Source organism: Mixophyes fleayi, chromosome 4 (genome assembly GCF_038048845.1).
Source record: "Mixophyes fleayi isolate aMixFle1 chromosome 4, aMixFle1.hap1, whole genome shotgun sequence".
NCBI lineage: Eukaryota > Metazoa > Chordata > Amphibia > Anura > Limnodynastidae > Mixophyes > Mixophyes fleayi.
Window position 1 is genome coordinate 50,699,915 of NC_134405.1, and position 23,674 is coordinate 50,723,588.

At 44.8% G+C, this 23,674-nt stretch overlaps 1 protein-coding gene across 1 annotated transcript in view; it reads left to right on the forward strand.

The window, feature by feature from the left end:
- The first annotated feature begins 1,834 nt into the window (after positions 1-1,834).
- The window catches only part of LOC142149801 (volume-regulated anion channel subunit LRRC8A-like), a 29,223-nt gene continuing 7,383 nt past the window's right edge, over positions 1,835-23,674 (forward strand). The window contains exons 1-2 of the mRNA XM_075205106.1: positions 1,835-2,005; positions 5,998-8,307. Coding sequence (XP_075061207.1) covers positions 1,868-2,005; positions 5,998-8,307 — 2,448 coding nt within the window. The 5' untranslated portion in view covers positions 1,835-1,867. The remainder of the gene's footprint in view (positions 2,006-5,997; positions 8,308-23,674) is intronic.

Here is a 23,674-nt window from a genome sequence, read left to right on the forward strand (position 1 = left end):
CCCCTAGTGGTGGGGACAGACTTGGCTGCAGACAAACGGAGGGTCGTGTGATGTGTACCGACTGTGGAGAACCCAGGAACAGAGAGTTATGGCAGACAGCGTATGCAGAGAACAAGCCGAGGTCAGCGGTCACTTGCTTGGTAGAATAGTCAGAAAACACGCCAAGGGTCGGGGTCACGAGCAAATCAGCAGTATCCAAGGTTCAAGCCAGAAGGTCAAGAGCACAGGCAAAAGGCAAATCCAAGGTACAAGCAGGGGTCATACACGGCAAACGAAAGTCCAAAGGTTTCACACCAACAGCACAACAGCAGGCAGCAAACAGAAGTCTGGAAGCTATAACCGGCAGGGAGGCTAAGCTCTCCCTGCCTTAAATACAGGAATGAACCAATGAGAGCCTAGCTCTCTAATTGCGCTCAGACTGGCCATTGATTATATTAATTAGCCTGCAGGCTTGCTGTAATACTGCACACGCGCCCGGCTGCTCAATAGTGCCGGGACGCGGCGCTAAACTAATTGGCGTCCGAGCGTTGCTACGGCAATGGTCGGGCTGGCCCCGGAAGTGATGTCCCGGTCGTCATAGCGACGGCTGGGATGCAGGTGAGAGAGTCGCGGCGGCTGGGCACCGCCGCGGCTCGTAACAGGAACCAGTAACCTTATTGAGGTACAAAATGTTGACACCCACTGTTCATAGGTAAAATGTAATTTTGAGCGGCCATTACAGGACAGAGTTGCTGGATCACGGATAACACATATTAATTAAGTTGCACGCAGAACAATTAGAATAACCAAGTGCATAGGCCAGCGGTTTCCAAACTGCGCCATGGCAATTACACAGGCGGTGAGCAGGGTAGGCAAGGCAGGGGGGATGCCAAGCTAACCCCCATTTCTTCACTGGCCGGGTAAAAGAAAACAAACCTTACATTTACGACGCAAGGCGCCCTCTTCCCCCCTACCCTCCTCCTTCCTTTATTTTCACTGAATGTCAGGCGTGACATCATCATACCCAACATTTTCAGTGAATTTTCAGTGAAGAGCTGAGCTCAAAGATAAAAGTAAACAGAAGTAGACAGAAGAAAGAAGGGCAAGTGAAAGGTAAGACAAGGGGAGCAGGGGCACAGGGTGAAATTGAGAAGAGACACAGTGTAAAATTGAGAAATTGTATGAAATTGTGAAGGGGCAGATGGCAGATGGTGAAGGGACACATTGTGATATTGTGAAGGTGTACATTGTAAAGGGTGTCCTATCACAGTGTGATGGTGATATTGTGAAGGGGTACATTGTAAAGGGTGTCCTATCACAGTGTGATGGTGATATTGTGAAGGGGTACATTGTATAGGGTGTCCTATCACAGTGTGATGGTGAAGGGGCACACTGTGATAGGGTGAAGTGGCTCAGTGGTATGATGAAGAAACCTAAATACTTCTTATGCTATTTTGACCCAACTACTTAAAAAATTAGACTACCTGGAATTATTTTAGCTTAGGTTTGCCCTGAACAAATTATGGAGACCATAATTAGTGGAGGCAAGGCTTAAGGGCACGATTGCATCATTAAGCTTCTCCTCCATAACGATCCTGGAGGATGCCTACTCTTCCGGGAGTACGGGAGGACTCCCCGAAATTCGGGAGCCTCCCGGAAATTCTGAGAGAGTAGGCAAGTATAATTTAGCAATTAAGTTTAAGAATACAATTATTTTTTATTTTTATTTCTATTCAAGGGCAACTTTTTGGCAGTTTCACATTATTAAATCATCCACATGTAGCAGTGCTTCTGCAAGACATTGCCCATCTTGTGACTTTCTTAATTAAAATATCTTTCTGTATGCAGACATCTATTGCAGAACATTGTTTGAAAACCTCACTAGAACATGATTCCATTGTCTGAACTCAAGAATTTCAGTGCACAAGACCCTGCTCTGCGGATCTTGAAACCATGGTGGGATGTTATGTCTGATTACATCAATGTCTTTATGCTGATGGTGTCCGTGTTCGCTGCCAGTCTGCAGGTGAGCATACCAGACGGATGGAAATAGTGCTAGGTATAAAGTCTGTCAGTAAGAAAGATGCTTTATTTCCCCAATTTGTCTATATATGCAGCGTTACAGAATAAGGGGGCTATTTAACATGTGGTGAAGAGCCAAAATGTCAACGTAAACTCTGGGAAAATACTCTTTCTCCACTTTTTCTTATTAATGAAAGGGTTAATGCTGGAGTAATCATAGATTTCTCCGACATTAACCTAATTACTGTCCCTTACCGCTGTCCCAATAGATCTCTCTGGCTTCTCTGGATCCCTCCCAAGAGAAAGCGATATGTGCATAGCAATTCCTCCATTCGATGGCACAGTTAGGGTGCCGGTGAACAGTTAAATTACCTCGCTGAAGAGAGGTGGTCTACTTCATTATGCAATGCTGCAATTTGTAGTGGGACATATTGAAAGCCACTGCACTGGGGTTATAAATAGACTCTATATGCTATTGCTATTTTTTTTTTCAGGTATGTTTAAATGGGGTCAGAGGGTTGGGGCGTGGAGAACTTGTCACCAACCAGACCATTACAATGGTAGCAGCAGCCCAGAGTATTTCAACTGAGCCAACTCCCTGCATGTAAATGTGCAGGGACATTTGAATTCAAAGTGGCTAGGCCAACATGTAGCCAATACAAGCATGTAAACATTGACAGCATGGGGTAATTATATCAACCCACATGTATATGATACAAAGTTCATACATCGAGCTTGTTATGATTCATTAACTTATCTGAATCTTGTCGAATGTAGTGTTACATTTATGGAGTTTAGCTGGTGAATGTGGATCTAGCCAATTTGCGAGATATTGCATCTGTCACAAAACATGTTTGACATAGCTATGGGCAGCACGGTGGCTTTGTGGTTAGCACTTCTTCCTCACAGCACTCGGGTCATGAGTTCGATTCCCAATCATGGCTTTATTTGTGTGGAGTTGTATGTTTTCACCGTGTTTGCGTGGATTTCCTCTCACACACCAAAAATATACTAGTAGCTTAATTGTCTGTTGTTAATTTGACCCTAGTCTCACTTCTCTCTCTGCATGTGGATGTTAGGTAATTTAGACTATAAGGTCCAATGGGGATGTGAGTGAGTTCTCTACAGAGCTGTGGAATTTGTGGCGCTATATAAATTGCTGATGATAGCTGAAGGTGCAAAATAATTAGCTTGAAATCATAAGACAGTGGTTTTGGAATTCTCAGGCTGGAAATCTGTCTTAGGATTGCACACCAGTAGCAGGGTCTCAGGAACTCAGGATTGTACTCTGGTGGCAGGTTCCCAACATTGCGCACTGTTGACAGCGTCTCAGGTATGCAGAATTGCACACTGGTGGCAAGGTGCCAGGAACTCAAAATTGCACACTGGTGGCAGGATGTTAGGGACTCTGGATTGTACACTAATTCCCAGGATCCATTACCGACTGAAGATACCATAAGGTGGGAGTTCCTTCCTAAGGTGGACATGCCTCTGGCATTTGTCCAAGTCTACTACTTTCCCTGTTCCAGGTGCTGCTTTTCTGAGGGCCATGCTGTGCTAGACAGAAGATGCAAGGGGGCGGTGGCAAAGTAAGCCCAGCCGGTTCCCAGCAACAACAGACAGGGTGGCATAGGCGGTCCATCCTGTCACAGTATTTTAAAGTCCATCTATGTCACAGCAAGTGTGGGCCTGAGAATCATTCTGACATCTACATTGGTCAACAAGGCTATTGAGAAATGGTCAGACCAGATGATCGAGGTCTTCAGTTGGAGACACCTAACTCAGACTTACTGCTGTTAATAGATCACATTAGGGAAGCTGCAGAATACCTAGATAAGGGAGCTTTGGAAGTTTCCTTTAGTGATTCAAGAATCTCGTCATAGCCAGTGACTGCTAGAAGAGCCCTTTGGCTCAGATCTTGTGATACAGAGGTGGAGTCAAACAGAACTCTTGAATCCTTGCTGATTTATGGTCAAGCTGTCTTTGGTACAGAGCAAGATAAAATTATTAACCAGGCAACACGGCGTAAGAGCTCCTATGGTGTCGGCTTTCAAGGCGGTGCAATAGGCACACTTCCATCCTGTACCTTTGAGAATGATATTCTGACAAAGTATTCCAGGTCCATTCTTTGGTTAGCCACTGAGTTTCTCAGTATGTCACCCCAGGCTTGTCACTCCCTCCTGTGGACAACCTGAACAAGGGCCGTCCTTTTTCTATCTGGAACTGAACCACTGTAGAGACAGACACCAGCCTGAAGTGGGGTCAGCCACAGGTCAATATGATTGCCTGTCGGCTGAACCACAAAGTGGATTGGTTCTGTTCGAGAATGAGACACCCACATACATTCCTAGTGGACGCCAAGATGGTGTCATGGGATTACCATTTGATATAAATGTTTCCACCAATGGCTATGTTTACTCACATTCTCAAAAAAAGGCCAAAAGTGAAAGGGACTCCAACATACTAAAGATGGCAGCTGGATCAGGATGGAAGTTTCCACTGAAGGAACAACCACACATATCAACTTCTCACAAGTTTTATTATGATAAAAAATTGTGAGAAGTTGATATGTGTGGTTGTTTTTTAATTTTTAAAGTTTTAATGTAAGAAAAATATGTGGAAGGCCAACCCTTTTCCTGATATTTTGATTCTGTTTTATTGATCCTTTTAATATTATGTATGACCTAAGGTGGTGCTGATCTGACATGCCCTTTTTTAATAAATTATAAAGAGAATTGGTAAATTTCCCTTTTTCGATTTAAAGAAAAAAAATGTACCTATACATTGTAACTGAACACCTGAAGTTGTCAGTTTTTATTGTACTGTGTTTAATAACTCCCATTTGAAAATATAAACAAGACAAAAGTTGTAGCTCCTAAGTCACGCCGTGATCTGCCATGCCATACTCACAAACCATTTTACCAAGACCACACCTCTATTTTGTTGACCACTGGTACTACATTTTCAGCAACCAAATATGGGGACTGGTGGAGGGCATGGTGTGAGTGTATGCAATTGTACATACAGTGAGCAAGCTCCAGTGTTCTGTAAAGCTCTAAATGTGAAACAGCATAATGTTCTGCACGTAAAATATGAAACTGTGGGATTTGTAGTGTAATAGTGTTATACTCTCAGGCTGTAGTTTTTGGGCTTTTTTTTTATTACAGTTCCAGCATCCTGAATTTCTTTATCCATGAGATAGTCCAGAAGACAGGATAATCAGTAAATGAGCAGGCAGTAACAGAGATATACTGACGATAAGTCATAGTTGCCTACTCTCCCAGAATGTCCGGGAGACTCCCGAATTTCTGGGAGTCCTCTCAGACTTCCGGGAGAGCAGAGAAACCTCCTGGTCCCTGGCCGACCATTAGTTTAGTAGTGGGGGCGAGAACTAATGACCCGATCGTGGCCCCACCCCCTGCTGTAATTGACTAAAACGGTGTGATGTAATTTAGGAGGGGCAATTACGCGATTCCCGGAGCCACTCCCACCCAAACACCACTCGATCTCCCGAACGCCAGCTTGCCCAAGTTGGCAAGTATGTGATAAGTGTGGAGTGGTACAGAATTGAAAGTTTCTTGTTAATAGATTTCCACATTTGTCAACAAATTTAGAATGTTTGTACCTCATTGCACTGTATTTAAGTATGCAAGGTTAAGATAAGCACAAGTGTGGGGCAGGATAGAACAGACAGAACATGCTATGAAAGTGGTTTGTAGAGCTCAGAAGTAGCTTACAAACTGCAAATTTGCAGGTAAAGATAGTTGTTTTTGTAGGAAAATACAGCTGTCATAATATTATAGGGGTATGCGGGAGAACAGGTGTGTGTGAATTTTAGAGATCTGTCTTATTTGTAGACTGATATATAATGTGGTATTGTAAGTTTTCCACTGTGGTTCATGTTACACAATGTTTATTTTCTGTCCTTGAGCTGTCTCCTGCTTAGCTTTGATTCCCCACCTTCACAAATAGTAATATACATTTTTTATGTAACAGATGTCGCAAGAGAAAATGCTATGTGTTCCTACACCCCCAAGTCCTCGAGGAGCTGTTGTAGTTAATCTTACCTCGACAAGTGGAGTACAAAATTACCTATTCCATTCAGGTTACAAGACAACTCTGGATTTCCAATACTATTTACTGATCGAACAATGGTGCTATGATAATGATGTACTTTCTTATTCAAGGTTCTTTCCTTACCTTATCCTGACCAATTCAATGATTTTCTTGATTACCAGCAACTTTTGGTTTAAATTCCCAGGGACAAGTTCAAAGATTGACCAATTTATCTCTGTTTTGGGAAAGTGTCTAAATTCGCCTTGGACCATTAAAGCCCTTTCAGAAACAGTGTATGAGAACATAACTGAAATACCTATCAAAGCGGAAAGTTCTTCTCCAATAATGCCTCCTGTATCTATGCCGGAATGCAAAGAACTGACTGGAATGCCACAAACCTCACAACAGGAACCTACCCATGTCCATGTTGAAAATGTTGAGAGACCACCAGTGACATCTGATAGCTCCAAGAACCTTGCTGGTGCTGTGGTAGACACAGGAGACACAGTGAAAATTCTGGACAAGAAGGAAGGGGAACAGGCCAAGGCTCTTTTTGAGAAAGTTAAGAAGTTTCGTCTCCACACAGAAGAGAAAGACATACTTTACTGCATGTACAGAAGGCAAACTATTCTCAGATTGCTGGAAGCAATAACATTTTTGATATATGTTTCTTATTATACACCACGCATGAAGCATGTGATCCACTGTGTTGAGCCATTAAACATAACTGGGTACACAGATTATTATTGTATACATGGATTGTGGAGAATGTTCAGCATGTTGTCCATTGGCTACTTGTTTGTACTGTGCATCTACATCTGTATATGCCTTTACACTGTAAACTGGATCTGCTACAACAAGCTAAAGGAATACTCATTTGAAACTATCCGGAAAGAATCAGGCATAGATGACATCCCTGATGTTATCAATGACTTTGCCTTTCTCCTTCATTTGATAAACCAATATGATAAGCTTTACTCCTGGAAGTTTGCAGTCTTCCTGTCCGATGTGAGTGAGACCAAGTTGCTCCAAGTTAACCTAAACCACTACTGGAACCAGGAGAAACTGAAGCAGTGCTTAACCATCAACTCAAAGGGAAAGACAGAGCTTCGACTATCCATGCTGCCTGGCGTCCCAACACTGGTCTTTGAATTGGTAGAAATAGAGGTACTGAAGCTTGAGTTCATCAAAAGTATGACTTTAATAGCAGCCATTTCCAACCTCAGGTTACTGAAAGAACTGTGGGTGACTAATAGTAAGGTGAAGGTGGAAACACAAGCTCTGGCCTTTCTGAAGACCAACTTGGACATCCTGAAAGTGCATTTCAGCAATCCCGACCAGATCCCATCTTGGATATATAACATGTCATGTCTACAGAAGCTATATATCAGTGGCCGCCTTCGGTTGCAAAATAAGACAATTACTTTACTATCCTTTAAGGATCTTACACAGCTCAAGTTTCTTTCCCTCAAGCTGTATACACCCATAATTCCTCCAACTGTACTGGACTTGGTCCATACTCTTAGACACCTCACAATTCATAATGAAACTTGTAAATTGTCTCCTGTCACCAACCTGAAGAAATTTACAAACCTGACTCACCTTAGGCTTATACATTGCCATTTGGATCGGATACCCAGTTCTGTATTTAGCCTAGTGAAACTCCAGATGGTAGACTTCAGCAATAACTGCCTGTGCTCCCTGGTGGAACTTGCTAGCTTCCAGCAGTTGGAGAAATTGGAATGTCTTTGTCTGTCCAATAATATCATCTCTACTATCCCGCCACACATTGCTAAACTAGCCAGCCTAGAAAGGCTGTACATAAGTAGCAATCAACTCACAGAAATTTCTGTAGCAGTCTTCAAGCTGGCTAGATTGTCCTATTTGGATATATCCAATAATGAGATCTGCACCCTACCAACAGAGGTCGGGCAGCTTGTAGGACTGGAGTACCTCTCAATAGCTCACAATAGGTTAACTTCTCTGCCCAACCAACTTTTCTCCTGCACAAAGCTTCAGACTCTGATAGTTTCCCATAACCGCATTTCCGCAATTTCACCACTGATAGGAGAATTAATGCAATTGACCTATTTAGATATAATAGACAATAATCTTGAGAAACTCCCTGCAGAACTAGAAAAATGCTCCTCTCTGAAGAGGAACCAGCTGCTGGTTGAGAAGGAAGTTTTTGCCACTTTACCGCAGGATGTGAAGGAGAAGATGAAGACTTCTGCTACCAGCAATGGTGGTGTAAGTATTTATATTAACAAACCTCTGTAACCCTACAATTTGATTCATATAGTTCATACAAACAAAGATTGGAACCAAATGTGAGAATGGGGGGATGAAAGGGGCAAGTATACAACAGCTCTCAAAAGTGTTGCTTATGTTTCTAGTTTATTCATTACAGTAACGCTATTGTGAAAAAAGAATTATGCAGCTATTCGCACAAGTCTTATAATGCTTCACTAGTTGTAACTGTGTACTTAGCACTGGCACTATATGCTGAGCTGTATTTAAAGTTTGTACTGTCCTTTGTTTTTGTGAATTGATAGGTTCTGCATTTGCAATTTTGCAAATTTGAATTTTTAAAGGATCAATTAGTGTTTGGCACATATCAGCTAGCAGAGATTGTATATGAGAAGAAAATCATTTCTGTGCATAATCTTGGACAGAGACACCCAAACCCGTTGCCTCCAAAGGCATCCATAGTATGTTAGGCCTAAAGATATGATGATACCTTTAATAAAGCCACCCTGAATTTTGAGGGAAGACTAGAGTATCCCAATAAAATAAAATGAAACATGTAGGCAATAAAAATACCTTTTTTTTTAGGAAAATAGAGAGAAATATTGCCCTTGCAGACGTAAACCAAATATTCATGAGAATGTAGCCTAATAAGTGACATCAGTGAGGCATAACAACTTCAAGCACACAGAAATTGGAACAAGCCTTAATGAGAGGTTTGTCAGCATGAAAATACTAGTTATTGATATAAACTTCAATAAAGGCATCTGCAAACAATAATAGAGTTTTACACTCCATAAAAAACATACAGTGAAAAAATATATATAGCAAAGTTCAACATTATTTTACTTATTGAAATTCCTTATTTCAGTGGCACTTCCTTTCAAAATGTACCTATTGGTACAGTAGAATTCAGCCTAAAGCTTAGGGCTATACATATATATTAGAATATATAGGGACATCCCTGTCAGGCACCGTCCCCGCACTGTCCTTTCGTGCCGGGGATGGACGCCTGTCACTTCTGCTTAGCCGCGTCCCGTTTCCTAGCAATGGTACGTACTTCCGGGTACGCCGCGCGCACATGCGCAGTAGGTCTTCGTCCCGATGCTTTTATGCAAGTATGGGTAAACACAGCAATAGTTGTATGTTAAATATGGTTTGTATGCCATGCTACAAGCATGGAAACGCATAGTACACAATTATTGCTTTACACACGTGCTAGGCAACGGGACGCTTATTTCTTTCCAGTCGGTGGTCAAGTGCATCTGACCGCCAAAATTGCATTCCTCCTAACAGGGCCCACACAATCATACTTAAGGCACCTCCCTCCATTAGTCTGGTGCCAGAGTATTGGTTTCACCAGCTCCAGCGTCCTGTATCCTGTTCCTTTGTTCCTGTATTTTGCTTCATTGGTTCCTGACTCCTGGCTCATCCCTGACCACTCTCTTGTCCTGCAATTTGGCTTTATTGATATCTGGATTCTGACCTCTGACTTTGGTTCTGACATTCCCTCTGGATTTCCCCTGTGTACTGCACTATTGTTTGTCATCTGACCTGGACCGTATGACCATTCCTGTTCTCTTCTGCTGCACTGATAACTAACTTGGAGAAGCGTGACCTGCGCACCTCATGCAGCCAAGCCCATACCTCCTTAAGAGGGTCCCTGGTGAATACCGGGGGTGCGTTAGACTCCACGCCTCCCTGTTTAGTTGCGCCAATATCAGTCAGTGGCATCCTCAAAAGTCAGTAATGTGACAATCCCTTTCCTAATGCCCTATCAGCAGGACAATGACATGGGTATGTTTAGGAGCTGATTGTCACCATAGTAATTACATGAGATTTTCAGTTTGACCAAAAGTTTGACACTTCCCTGCCTTGTGGGGTGAGTTTCATATTTTCAGGCCATCTGAGGACATCTATACACCCGCATACACCTAGCCATGGCTAGTCAAACATGTTATAGTCATGTTCAACCACTGCGTATCGATTCAACTTATTTTATTTCTCTTTATAACTGTTATCCGGTTCTTAGGGGGGATTCAATTGGCTGCGAAGTGTCTCCGGAATGTCCGCGAGACACTTCGCTTTTACTAGCATCCCATAGAGGTGTGAGGAAAAATTAGCGGAAATTTCTCCCACAATTGCCGGCAATCTGCACAGCGTGATTTACGCATGCCACATCGCCGGCAATTGAATTTCCCCCTTTATGTAGGGTCTCACAACTAACCAGTTTCGATCTGTCAGTGCGGATGGCTCAGCTATGATGCATTCAAAATAATCATGCTTTCCGAGCACCCTGCATGTCTGAATAAACTTTACCATGTGCTTCTACACAGCTTTGACCTCCTCTCTATCCTAGGTTGTTTTTCCTGCACTTCTTTATGACCTGAAAGAAAGAAGAATCTGCGAAACAGAGTAACAAAGTAGTGTACTACACCAACCTATTGTTAGGATTATGTATCCCTGTGAGAGCTGCTTGTTTTCAATTAGTTTGAGCTGTAATTAGGATTCTGTTGATAGATGTCAGCTTCTGTTATATTTCTCTGTGTATGAGAGCTCTCTGCTTTTTCCTAGGCTGAGATGAATTGCGGGTGTGTTACTTGCATTATCCTGATTGGTTGCCTGCACTATTTAAGGCCTGTCCTGATACTCCATCTTTGTCAGTGATAGTGTTTTGCTTCTAGCAGTAGCGTCCTGGTTCCTGTGCTGTATTATCCTGTGTCTGCTTTTAGGTTCTCATCTCTGGCTACGTCTGACTACGATTCTGTTTCTGATCCAGGGCCGTCTTTTCCATTGGGCACACTGGGCAGGTGCCCGAGGGGCCCTGCAGCCCAGGGGGGCCCTTCGGAGGCAGGAAAAAAAAGAAAACCCTGAAAAAAAAGAAGAAAATACTTACCGTGCTGTCAGCTGGCGATCCGGCTCCCTCCCTGGTCTCCTCCTCCGTCGCGCTGGCAGTGCATGTCGGGCGTGACGTCATCACGCCCGCCCGACATCCATTGCGGAGCATGACGGAGGAGGAGACCAGGGAGGGAGCCGGATCGCCAGCTGACAGCACGGTAAGTATTTTCTTCTTTTTTTCAGGGTTTTCTTTTTCCTGCCTCCGACGGGCCCCCCTGGGCTGCAGGGCCCATATATATAATCATTATTTTTTTATTTCTGTATATATAGGGGCCCCGGTGCACTGCTGTGCCCGGGGGCCCAAGAGGTTCTTAAGAGGGCCCTGTTCTGATCCCTGGCTACATATGACTACAATTCTGGTTCTGATTCCTGCCTCTGTCTGACTGTTTATATCCCTGTTACCTGCCTGGCTGCCAAAAACTCAGCGTTCTTTTCCTGGCTGAGGTGGTGGTGTCCTGGGAAAGACGAGCAACGGTGGTACTATTACCATTTATACAAAGTGTTCTGTTTGCTGTCGTCTGGTGGTACATCTCTCTGGTATTCTGCTACTCCACATCTAATTCCAGCCTGCATCCTTACCATCAGTTGGGCAGCTCCACTTAATCCAATTGGAGTGGTAAGAATTTGCATTGACTTTTATACTGCTTCAAGTGCTATTGTGGCCGGCTGTTCTGAGGGACTCTGGGTCTGTCTTAGAATACTTTGGATTCTATGGACTTTATTATATACTTCTAAGTATCTCCTGCTCTGATATTGGGACTTACTATATCCTGCATTTTTTGCCTATTGATAGCAGAGCCTACTGATTATGATTCTGAACCTGATAAATCTGAGTATAATTCTGAACCTGATAAATCTGAGTATAATTCTGAACCTGATAATCTGCATATGATTCTGAACCTGATACCCTGCATTTGATACTCTGCATATACTGTGTGTTGCTGATCAATTCTGTTACTCTTATTCTTATATCGTCTTCCTTCTGAAAAGTGTTGACCGAATGCATGCCTATTTGTCTTTCTGGTTCAGGGGATTGCTCATCCCCTGAATGGTCACTCTGTAGCTGGACCAGTACTAAAGAAAATTGTATGTATATACAACCGATTTACAGGTAAAAAATTTAATCCCAATGTACTATGTACTACTTTCACTGGATACTGAAAAGGCATTTGATTTGGTCACCTGGGATCACCTGTTCAAGACCAGCCACAGATTGGATTCTCAGACAAATTATTAAAACACTAAACTCTATACTCTAATCTTTGCTCCCACATTCTGGTTAATGGTTATGCATCCTCCTCATTTACAATTCAGAGAGGAACGCGACAGTGATGCTCCTTACCCCTCTCCTGTTTGCGGTAGCATTGAACTTTTAGCAATAGCTCTAAGAGGTAACTTGGCTTATTCTGGCATCCGACGAGTTGTTCTATTCGCGCATACGTGAATCAGTGTCTCGAGAGAGGGATAAAGCCATACATAGTGTAGTAGGTTTTAAATATGCGCTTTTAATGCAGATTCTAGGTTAAACTTACATTAGTCCAGTATGTTCATTCAGCGGATACAGTGCAATAGCTGCACTAATTGGATGGTACTTTCAAAGTGGGATAAATCTGATAATTCCCTGACGCGTTTCGTTCTTAAAAAAAAGGGAGCGCTGGGTGTAAGTGACATTATGTCATTCACATGAGCTGCTTTGTTTCGGTATGCCTTGGACTGGATCGTCCCAAAAGAGAACTTTACAAACAAAGCGCTTGGAGAAGAAATCCTTGCTGCCCTGCTGCATTTACTAAAATCAAGCATCCCTCACCTACATTCACAAAATATATGTCACGACTGATAGTGGGTACCTGCTGTTGTTGGCGCAACTCAGAGGAAGGCGCGGAGTCTAACGTGCCCCTGGTATTCACCAGGAACCCCCGCAAGGAAGTATGGACTCCGCTGCAGGGACACGCAGGTCGCGGTCCTTCCTAGAGTCCACAGCGAGATACAAGGAGGTGTCAGACAGGCCGGGTCAGCAACGTTCAGGTAGAAGAGGTACAAAGGGAAATCCAGAATAATGGTGAGGCAAGCCGGGTCGGTAACTTTCAGGGAGAACAGTACAAAGGCAGAATCCAAATAGGGGTGGTCAAACGGTCCGGGTCAAAAGGTCACAAGCAGCACGAGGATAGTCAGGAACGAATACAACAACTGGTATACACAAACGCTGGAGGCAGGAAGACCTGATACTCTGGCACTGGTGAGAGGGCAGGAAGAGGTTTAAATACTGTGGTAACCCAATCAGAATCAGCGCTGCAGCGCTGTCATACCTGCCGCCGGGAATCCTTCATAGCGTCCCGTTGCCTAGCAACGGGGCGCGTCATCACACCCAGAGGTCGGACGGCAGGGGGATCCGGAAGTGATGCGTCTGGTTGCTATGCAACCAGACGCGCTGTCAGCAGACAGGCGGCCGTGCGGAACGGCGCCTGACAGTATACCCTCCTCTTCTTCCTCCTGTTTGAAGGAACCTTTTTTTTTTTTTTTTTTTAAATCCAGTATTTTTTATTGGAAATTTTCAAGGTACATACATACCAACAAAACAAAAAAAAATAAACAAATACAGAAGAAAGAAAATACAGTCGCAAATATGTCAATATTGAGTATAAAATATTGGTTAAATTGTAAGACACCAGTATCGCATAATGATAACATTTGTACAATACTTAATTAGGAATATACATCGTAAATACTCTTGCATACGTACTCTGCAGAGGCGGGGCTCTGCTTTTTGTTTAAACTTTATTATTGTTGTTATGTAATCCAGGGGAGCCATACCCTCATGTATTCGGGACATCATGACTAGAGGATACAAAATAAAATGGAGACTCCACCCACCTGTACCATATATTCTCAAACTTTGGCAATGCCTGCCTGCTCGTGTAAACAAATCTTTCATGCCCTATAGTGGCATTTACCAGGATTTTCCAACTCTTAATTGTGGGGCTCGTCGAGGCTAACCATAAGCGGGCTATGCTAACCTTAGCCACCATAAACAACTGGGAAATATAAATTTTTGTCAGCTTGTTGACCTTTCCCTTCAGACGGAGCCCAAATAAACAAGTGGCCGATGACCTAAGTGGGACTTCAATTCCCGTTTTTTGAACACATCTTATGACTCTTCGCCAGAAGTTTTGTATACAGGGACATTCCCAAATGAGATGCCAGAAATTGCCATTTTCCGAACTACATTTTGGACATTTAGAAGTGCTATCAGGGCGGAACTTAGCCAGCCTAATAGGGGTCAAGTAGGCCCTATGCAGAATGAACACCTGTATTTGCTGGAATTTTAATGATGCTGTGTAGCCACTAGTGCTATCCATGACCATCCCCCATTCTTTGTCTGTTAAGGGACCAATATCTATTTCCCATTGATTTCTCAGGTCATTCAAGTCATTTACAGTGGATTCATACAAAAGACAGGAGTACATACATGAAATCAGACCCCTGTTGCTCAAAGCCTGTAACTGCTTTCTCAGTGGGGCTATGGCAACCACTGGTGACTCCCCTTTGAATTGTGTGTACATGGCATGTCTCAGTTGGAGGTAGGAAAAGAACATTGTTCTAGGCACAGAAAATTCCCTGGACAACTGTTCAAAAGATTTAAGAACATTTACTTCATACAGTTGACCTACAGCCACCACACCATACCGGGACCACCGCCTGGACCCCACCACTGTGTCCAACTCCCTCAATCTCCTCGCCCCCCAAATAGGAGTACATGGATATATATCTGTGAATCCCACCATTTTATTACTGACTGCCCAAATCTTAATTGCCTGAATCAGGAGCGGAGAAGCCTGTGGGCCGAGCCTCCCGGACAACAGTGCCTGCAAAGGCGTATGATTGGCATTGAATTGATGAACTAATATCCAGTGTAGATCCTGGTAACCCGGATCGGAAATCCATGCCTTGAGGTGGGTCAGTTGAGAAGCAATATAGTACAATTTTAAATTTGGAAACGCAAGACCACCACTAGCCCTGGACCTGCACAACGAGCTGAGCTTAACCTTAGCCCTCCCCCCTCCCCAGACCAGAGTGGTCAAATAACGGTCAACACTGCGAAAGAAAGAGGGTGGGATATATATAGGTGATTGCTGAAGTATATATAAAAACCTTGGCTGCACCACCATCTTAATTAAGTTTATCCTGCCAGACACAGAAAGAGGGAGCTTCCTCCACACATGTATTTTTGATTTAAGATATTCAACCTGAGGCTGTAAATTTAGTTCCATAAATTCTGAGGGGGTGTTAGTGATCCACAATCCCAGGTACTTAAATTTTGGTGTCCACCTCAGTTGGAGATCTTTTAGTGGAGTAATTGGACATTTCCAACCCACTGGGAACACACTGGACTTATCCCAATTGATTTTCAGACCAGAGAATACCCCAAAACAATCAACCACCCTCAGGAGAGTACCCAGAGACTCTTTATGGTCAGCAAGGAACAGCAGCATATCATCAGCGTATAACGCCACCTTATCTTCCCTATGCTCTGATTGAAGTCCCTTAATATCTTTATTATTACGAATAAGGCAGGCCAGTGGTTCTATTGCTAGTGCGAACAAAGCAGGAGACAGTGGGCATCCCTGTCTAGTGCCTCTTTCCAATTTAAATGGCTGGGAGAGGTGGCCATTTACACATACCCGAGCTACAGGATGTGAATAAAGTAACTTAACCCATTTTATGAAATTGGAACCCACCCCGAAATGGGACAACACCTCCCACAGGTACAGCCACTCCACCGAGTCGAACGCCTTAGCCGCGTCGAGGGATACCACCACTTCACTCTCCTCAGGAGGCGACCGCACCTGTAGGAGGGTATATAACCTCCTAAGGTTAATAGATGTGGACTTGCCCGGCATGAACCCAGTCTGATCCGGGTGAATCAATTCCAACACCACCCTATTTAGCCTCAGTGCCAGCAGTTTAGCCAAGATCTTTACATCACACGTCAGGAGTGAGATCGGGCGATATGACTCTGGGTACAATGGATCTTTACCTGATTTAGGTATCACCACCACCACTGCCTCCGTCATGGAGGGGGAGAGGGCGTTGGCCCCGAACAGCTCGCCGAGTGTTCCCAACAATTTAGCTACAAAAAAGGATCGATGTTTTTTATATACTTCAATGGGTATGCCATCTATTCCAGGCGCCTTTCCATTAGGGAATGACATAATGGCCATATCAATCTCTTCTTCAGTAAAAGGAGAGTCCAAATACTCCCTACTAGCCGCAGAGAGTGTGGGAAGAATAATAGCATCTAAGTATACTTGTAAGGTGGCCAAATCATATTGAACCTGTGACTTATATGTAGTAGCGTAATATTTGTAAAAAACCTCAACAATATCAGGCATCAGGAATTTCTTAGCCCCACTTTCATCACAAATAACTGGAACTGCCGCATTAGCCCTCTCAACCCTTGCCAGGTATGCCAAGAAACTGCCATTTCTGTCTCCCTCAGCATACTGCACATGTTTAGAGAAAAGAAACTTACGTTTAGATTTATCAAACACATAGTTTACCCACTCCCTCTGAGCCACCTGCCAAACACATCTTGAGGCCTCAGTCCTACCCTTTATATATTGCCTTTCTAGTAATTTGCATGTGTCCTCCAATTCTTTTTCTTTATGCCTAGACGACTTTTTTATTTCCGCCACACTAGCAATTAATGTCCCCCTCAGAAAAGCTTTAAAAGTGTCCCATACCATAGGGGGTCGTGCTGTACCAGAGTTATCCATGAAAAACCCTTCCCACTGAGCCACCAATGTTGCCCCTGTACCCATCAAGGAGAGCCAGAAGGGGTTCAACTTCCAAAAGGACTGACCTCTAACAATAGCAAAGTCAATATTCAGAAGAAGAGGCGAGTGATCAGAAATTCCTCTAGCCTTGTATTCCACCCCCCGTACCGCCGGCACCAGAGAGTGCGACAACAAAGCCATATCAATCCTAGAGAATGCATTGTATGATGTAGAAAAACAGGAGAATTGCACCTCTTCTGGATATCTTAAGCGCCAGACATCGACCAAGCCCAACTCCCCTACCAGGGCAGCAAAGGCCGACACAGAGTCACTGACTGCAAGATTTTGTTCCCGCCATCTATCTAAAGATTTATTCATCACATTGTTAAAGTCCCCTATACATATGGTAGGAATCTCTGGAGACATTGCCATAAACTCACCACATTTTTTTAAAACTTCACTATTATATGGAGGGGGTATATACACCACAAGAAGGAGCACCGGAACCCAATTAATGACAGATTTCATTAAAACAAATCTCCCTATTGGATCCACCTGTATTTTTTCCAGGGTGAAACTAAGGCGCTTATGAACCAATACAGTAACCCCTCGAGAATGAGTTGTGTGTGTGGAGTGGTACGCACCACCTACCCATGACTTTTTAAGGGAGAGTGTTCTTTCACCATGCAGATGGGTCTCCAATAAACAAATTATGTCAGGATCATTTTTCCTAATTTGACGTATAACAAGGGAGCGCTTTACACTGTTGTTTAAACCTCGAACATTCCAGGAGAGGATTCTCAGCTCCCTGTCAGATGTACCAGAACACATACATAAAGCATAAAATCTTGTAACATTTCCCCCGAGACCCACTGCCCCGTATCCCACAGCCCCGCAGAGCATACATAATCAAGTATAGATGTAGTCTTACAAAAGCATTGGTCATATTTTTGCGAACACATAACTGCACTCAAACTAAATTAGTAACCTTAACACTAAACCCCCTACCCCCACCCTGTATACTCCACCCAACTAAAGTATACCTCAGACCCGAACAGTAATTAACTTAGGATGCCCAACAAGCCAGCACACAGCCACCCGTCAAGCCCGCACTGTGCAAAACAGCCCGAGCTCAACAAGACAGGCCGCCCGCCAACAAGGAGGGTAAACAAAAATAGAGTACAAGGACAAAGAAAAGAAACAAGAAGAATGAGAAATGGAAAATAAGTGGGGGCAAACTGAGACCAGAATAGGCCTTAAAGCCATGGGCTCTCCAGCCCGTTACCTCATATATGAGCCTTAGAGCAACTTTCTTTCTCATCAACACATTTTAAACCTTAATGAGCGTAGCAAGTACCAAGAAGAACACAAAACATATTGCATAATGTAACTCAGCACCAGAGTGTCCCAAGGACAAAGTAGAGGGATGCTAAACTGCTCATCTGACATCCCGTTTCAGCGTCCTCCAGCAGCCAGACGATCCAGCCAGGTAGCAGCCTCACGCGGTGTATCAAAGAAGGATGTGCGACCCTCTGAGACCACACGCAGTCTAGCAGGGAAGATCATGGCATATGGGATCTGTAAGTCACGCAATCTTCTCTTCACCGGGATAAACTGGGCCCTATTTTTTTGAACATCTAGAGCAAAGTCAGGATACATTGCTACTCGTTGACCATTATATTCCACTGGGCCTTTCTGCCTAGCTAGGCGTAGTACAGCATCTCGATCACGATAGTGCAGGAATTTGGCTATAAATGTCCGCGGAGGAGCTCCAGGCGGAGGTGCCTGAGTTGGAATGCGGTGTGCTCGCTCCACTGCAAATTGGGCTGTGAACGGATCTGCGCCAAATAATTGGATTAACCATTTTTCCAGGAAAGATTCTGGAGCAGTGCCCTCCACCTTCTCAGGTAGCCCCACTAAACGAATGTTGCTGCGGTGTAGGCGCCCCTCGATATCCGTGAGCTTTTGCCTGAAAAGCGAGGCCTGGGACTCCAGACCCTCCAACCGACCCCCAACCGGAGCAGAACCATCCTCAAGCGTGGACACACGGGCCTCTACCTCGCCCACTCTCTCCCTAATCTTCTGTACATCCTGCCGGAGAAGAGATACATCCACCTGTACTTCTGCAATTTTATCAGTCACCCGCCCCGATGGCCTGTAGAACCTGCTGTAATGTGACCTCCTGCTCATCCTGCGGTGCTGACAAAGGAGGAGGAGCAGATTGTGATGTTTCACCTGAGCCAGTAACACTCGTGGAGGATCGGGCAAAACGTTCCAGTTTTCCCGCGGCAGTGGATTGACCATGCTTCCCCATGGTTTTACACAGCAAAGTGGGTAGTATTTCTCCTATGAGCTTGTATATGGCCGAGAATCAGGGCCAGACCCAACAAGACAGTTGTGCTTCAGGGTTATACTGCCAACAGACTATACAGCCCGACCCCCCCAGGACTTGGTAGATGGCCGCCAGCTGTAATCACCCTCCACCAGATAGTATAAGTAAAGCAGTCACAGTAACAGTAGGAGGCTTTAAAAGTCCAAACAGCTCCTGGTAGTATGCAGGTTCAGATAATAGCTTAACACATCTATGTCTCCAGTGTAAACAGATTGTGCACAAGCTGCTTTGTAGCTCTTAAGCAGTGACTTACTTGGATACAGCCAGAAGGCAATATGGCGCCCGGAGAGTATAATGTTTCCATCCAGGTGAATGTCGGGAGGTGTGGAGCGAGTCCTTCCCTGTCTGCTGTGCCTCTGGATGCCGCCGCTAAGCCCCGCCCCCTCACCTTACCACTTTAAACAGGGGTTCCCCGTGGCAATGTGCTGGCAGGCCTTATGTTTAAATGCACCTCGTTCTCTGGGGCCTTTGATGCAGATATATTGCAGCGGAAGCTCAAGGCTGTGTCCCCCTCTCTCCGGCGATCAGGCTCCCACCGCCGACCGGAAGTTGACCTCCGAAAACCGGAAGTCAGGTCACTCAGGCGATCAAAGGAAATAACAGCCAAGGCTGCAAAGGTGCGGCTAGGCCGCAAATCGCGGAGACGCCGCCGAGGGGTCCAGAGACCCAGCAGAGTCAGATAAGGATCGCGTGGACCCGTTTTTATCTGCAGGGCTTCAGGGTTCACTTCCCACACTCGGTAAGCAGTTTTTAGTCGATTTCAGTCGCTATACAGGAGATATCAGGATATTCAGGCTGGAGAGCTTGTAACAGTACGTGCTACTCCATGCTTGTCCAGGCCACGCCCCCTTGAAGGAACCTTTTAAGAATTCTAGGAGCGTGAAGGTCCTGCTTGTCCACCCATGATCTCTCCTCTGGGCCAAATCCTTTCCAATGGACAAGAAATTGCTGTTTGCCACGAAGAATGCGAGAGGCCAAGATCCGATTGACTTCGAATTCTGTTCCAGAAGAGGTTTGTATTGGTGGGGGACGACAGGGAGGTCGATAGAATTTATTGAGTACCACTGGTCGTAGTAATGAGACATGAAAAGTATTATGACATCTCAGAGAAGGAGGAAGTTTCAATTTCAAGCATACAGGATTAATTACTTGCATGATGGTGTACGGGCCAATAAATCGAGGAGCCATCTTCATAGAAGGAACTTTTAGTCTTAGGTCCCGGGTGGATAGCCATACTTGGTCTCCCACCTTTAAGAGAGGAGTGGCCCTCCGATGACGATCAGCAAAGATTTTGTGATGCTGAGTAGCCTTGAGTAAAGCCATCTTAGTCTTAGCCCAAATGAGAGAAAACTCCCGATAAAGAGTATCTACGGCTGGAACCGGTGAAGAGGACACTGGAAAAGGATCCGGAAACACAGGATGACTTCCATTTACAATAAAGAATGGGGAGAATCCGGTAGACTCATGAATGTGTTGGTTATGGGAGAACTCCGCCCAAGGAAGGAATTGAGACCATTTATTCTGATTGTCAGAGGTAAAACAGCGAAGAAATGTCTCGAGATCCTGATTGATTCGCTCCGTCTGTCCATTGGTTTGAGGATAATATCCCGAAGAGAATTTCAATTCTATGTTCAATCTCTTACAAAAGGTTCTCCAAAAATGGGATGTGAATTGGACTCCACGGTCCGAAATGATCTCCTTCGGGCAACCATGTAATCTGAATATCTCCTTGATAAAGATATCTGCCAGACGACTGGCCATGGGCAGTCCAGTTAGAGGAATAAAATGTGCCATCTTCGAAAATCGATCAATAACCACCCAGATAGTGGTAAACCCTGCACTGTGGGGTAGGTCTGTGATAAAATCCATGGCCACACTTTCCCAAGGAGCATCGGGGATAGGGAGTGGACGAAGAAGGCCTGCCGGGACTCTTCTACAAGTCTTGTGTTGAGCACAAGTAGTACAGGAAGCAATAAATTTACAAATATCGGCACGTACAGTAGGCCACCAGAAGCGTCGGCAAAGCAGCGATGTTGTCTTCTTTATTCCAGCATGGCCGGCAATGCGGGATGAATGAGCCCACTGCAGGGTCTTGAGCCGGAGATGAGGTTCCACGAATGACCGGCCTGGAGGAGGAGAGGACGTTTTGGTCCTAGTGAGGGCTACAATATTAGAAGGATCAATAATATGCTGAGGAACCAACGGTCTTAAACGATCGGAATCATCAAATGAGCGAGATAATGCATCGGCACGTCCGTTCTTGGCTCCAGGGCAGAATGTGAGCTTCATGTTAATTCGAGCAAAGAAGGATGCCCAGCGGGCTTGCCGAGGATTAAGGCAACGAGCCTCTTGAATGAACACTAGGTTCCGATGGTCGGTAAACACAGTAACAGGAAATATAGCCCCCTCCAACAGATGTCGCCATTCCTCCAGAGCCGCCTTGATGGCCAGTAACTCCTTGTCCCCTATTCCATAATTACATTCACTTGGAAGAAATCGTCTGGAGAAAAACCCACACGGGTTGTGTGAGCCAGCAGGAGACTCTTGAAAAAGCACCGCCCCAATGCCTACAGAGGATGCATCTACCTCTAAGAAGAAAGGTCGTTCTTGATCTGGCTGGGACAGAACTGGAGCTGAAGAAAATGCTTTTTTTAACGTTATGAAGGCAGACATGGCTTCCGAGGACCAAACCCTGGGGTTGGCAGTCTTCCTGGTTAAAGCTGTAATGGGGGCTATAATGGTGGAGAATCCCTGAATAAATTGGCGATAATAGTTTGCAAAGCCAATGAACCTTTGAATCGCTTTAAGGCCTTGTGGCTGAGGCCAGTCCAGAATAGCTGACACCTTGGTGGGATCCATACAAAGACCTTGACCCGACACAATGAAACCAAGAAAAGGTACCTGGCTAATCTCAAACATACATTTCTCCAGCTTGCAGTAGAGGTGATGTTTCCGGAGTCTACGTAAGACCTCCTTTACTTGTTCCCGATGAGTTTTCAGATCTTTAGAAAATATTAATATATCGTCTAAATACACTACCACAGAAGTGTATAACAGGTCATGAAAGATATCGTTAACAAAGGTTTGGAAGATGGCTGGGGCATTGCAGAGGCCGAAGGGCATCACCAGGTACTCGAAATGTCCATCTCTGGTGTTAAAGGCCGTTTTCCATTCGTGATGCGAATCAAATTATAGGCCCCACGGAGATCTAATTTGGAAAAAATTTGAGATCCACTGAGTTTGTCAAAGAGGTCGGAGATGAGAGGTAGTGGATATCGATTTTTGACAGTGATGCGGTTGAGAGGACGATAATCAATACAAGGCCGAAAAGACCCATCCTTCTTCTTAACGAAAAAAACCCCTGCACCCGCTGGGGAAGTGGATTTGCGGATAAATCCCCGTTTCAGGTTTTCTGAAATATATTGAGACATGGCTGACGTCTCTGGACGAGATAAAGGGTAGGTCCGCCCTTTAGGGATGGGTTGGTCAGGAGATAAAACAATAGCGCAATCCGAGGGACGATGAGGAGGCAAGATCTCCGCTTCCACCTTACTGAATACATCTTGGAATTCCATATAGGCCTCAGGAAGATGGGTTAGCTCGGAATGAGCCATTACTTGACATTTTGAAGGCAAGACTCTAGACAGACATTCAAAGCGACATCCTGAACCCCACGACATAACTTGAGCGTGGTCCCAATCCATCTGAGGAGAATGCTTTCTCAGCCACGGTAGCCCCAAGATGAGGGGATTAATGGACCTCGGCAACACCAAAAGTTGGATCATCTCGCTATGAAGTACTCCTACCATCAACCGAACAGGAGAAGTCACGGAGGAGATGGAGCCGTGAGTGACACGACTACCGTCGACTGCCGTCAGAGATAACGGTTGAGGCAATGGGTTTAAAGGTATTTGGAGCTGTGAAGCTAGATCCGCCGAAATGAAGTTCCCGGAGGAGCCGGAGTCCACAAAGGCCGTGGTGGAAAAGGTACCCTTGGGGGTGCTCAGGATGACAGCCATCTGAAATTCTGGGGAATTTTCTTTAGAATAGGGAGCAACTGTGGATTCTCCTAAAACGGCCTCCCCGCCACCGTTTAGGAGGAAGAGTTTCCCGGTTTCTTGGGACAAACTCTTATCAGGTGTCCCGGATCTCCACAATACAGACACAGGCGTTGTTTGAAGCGTCTCTCCCTCTCTTCAAGGGATAATTTAGAGCGTCCTACTTGCATTGGTTCGTTCACTGGCAGGATGGGATTTTGGAACTGGGGTGCTAGCCGTGGTATGAACCGTTTGCCAGGAGAGCGTTC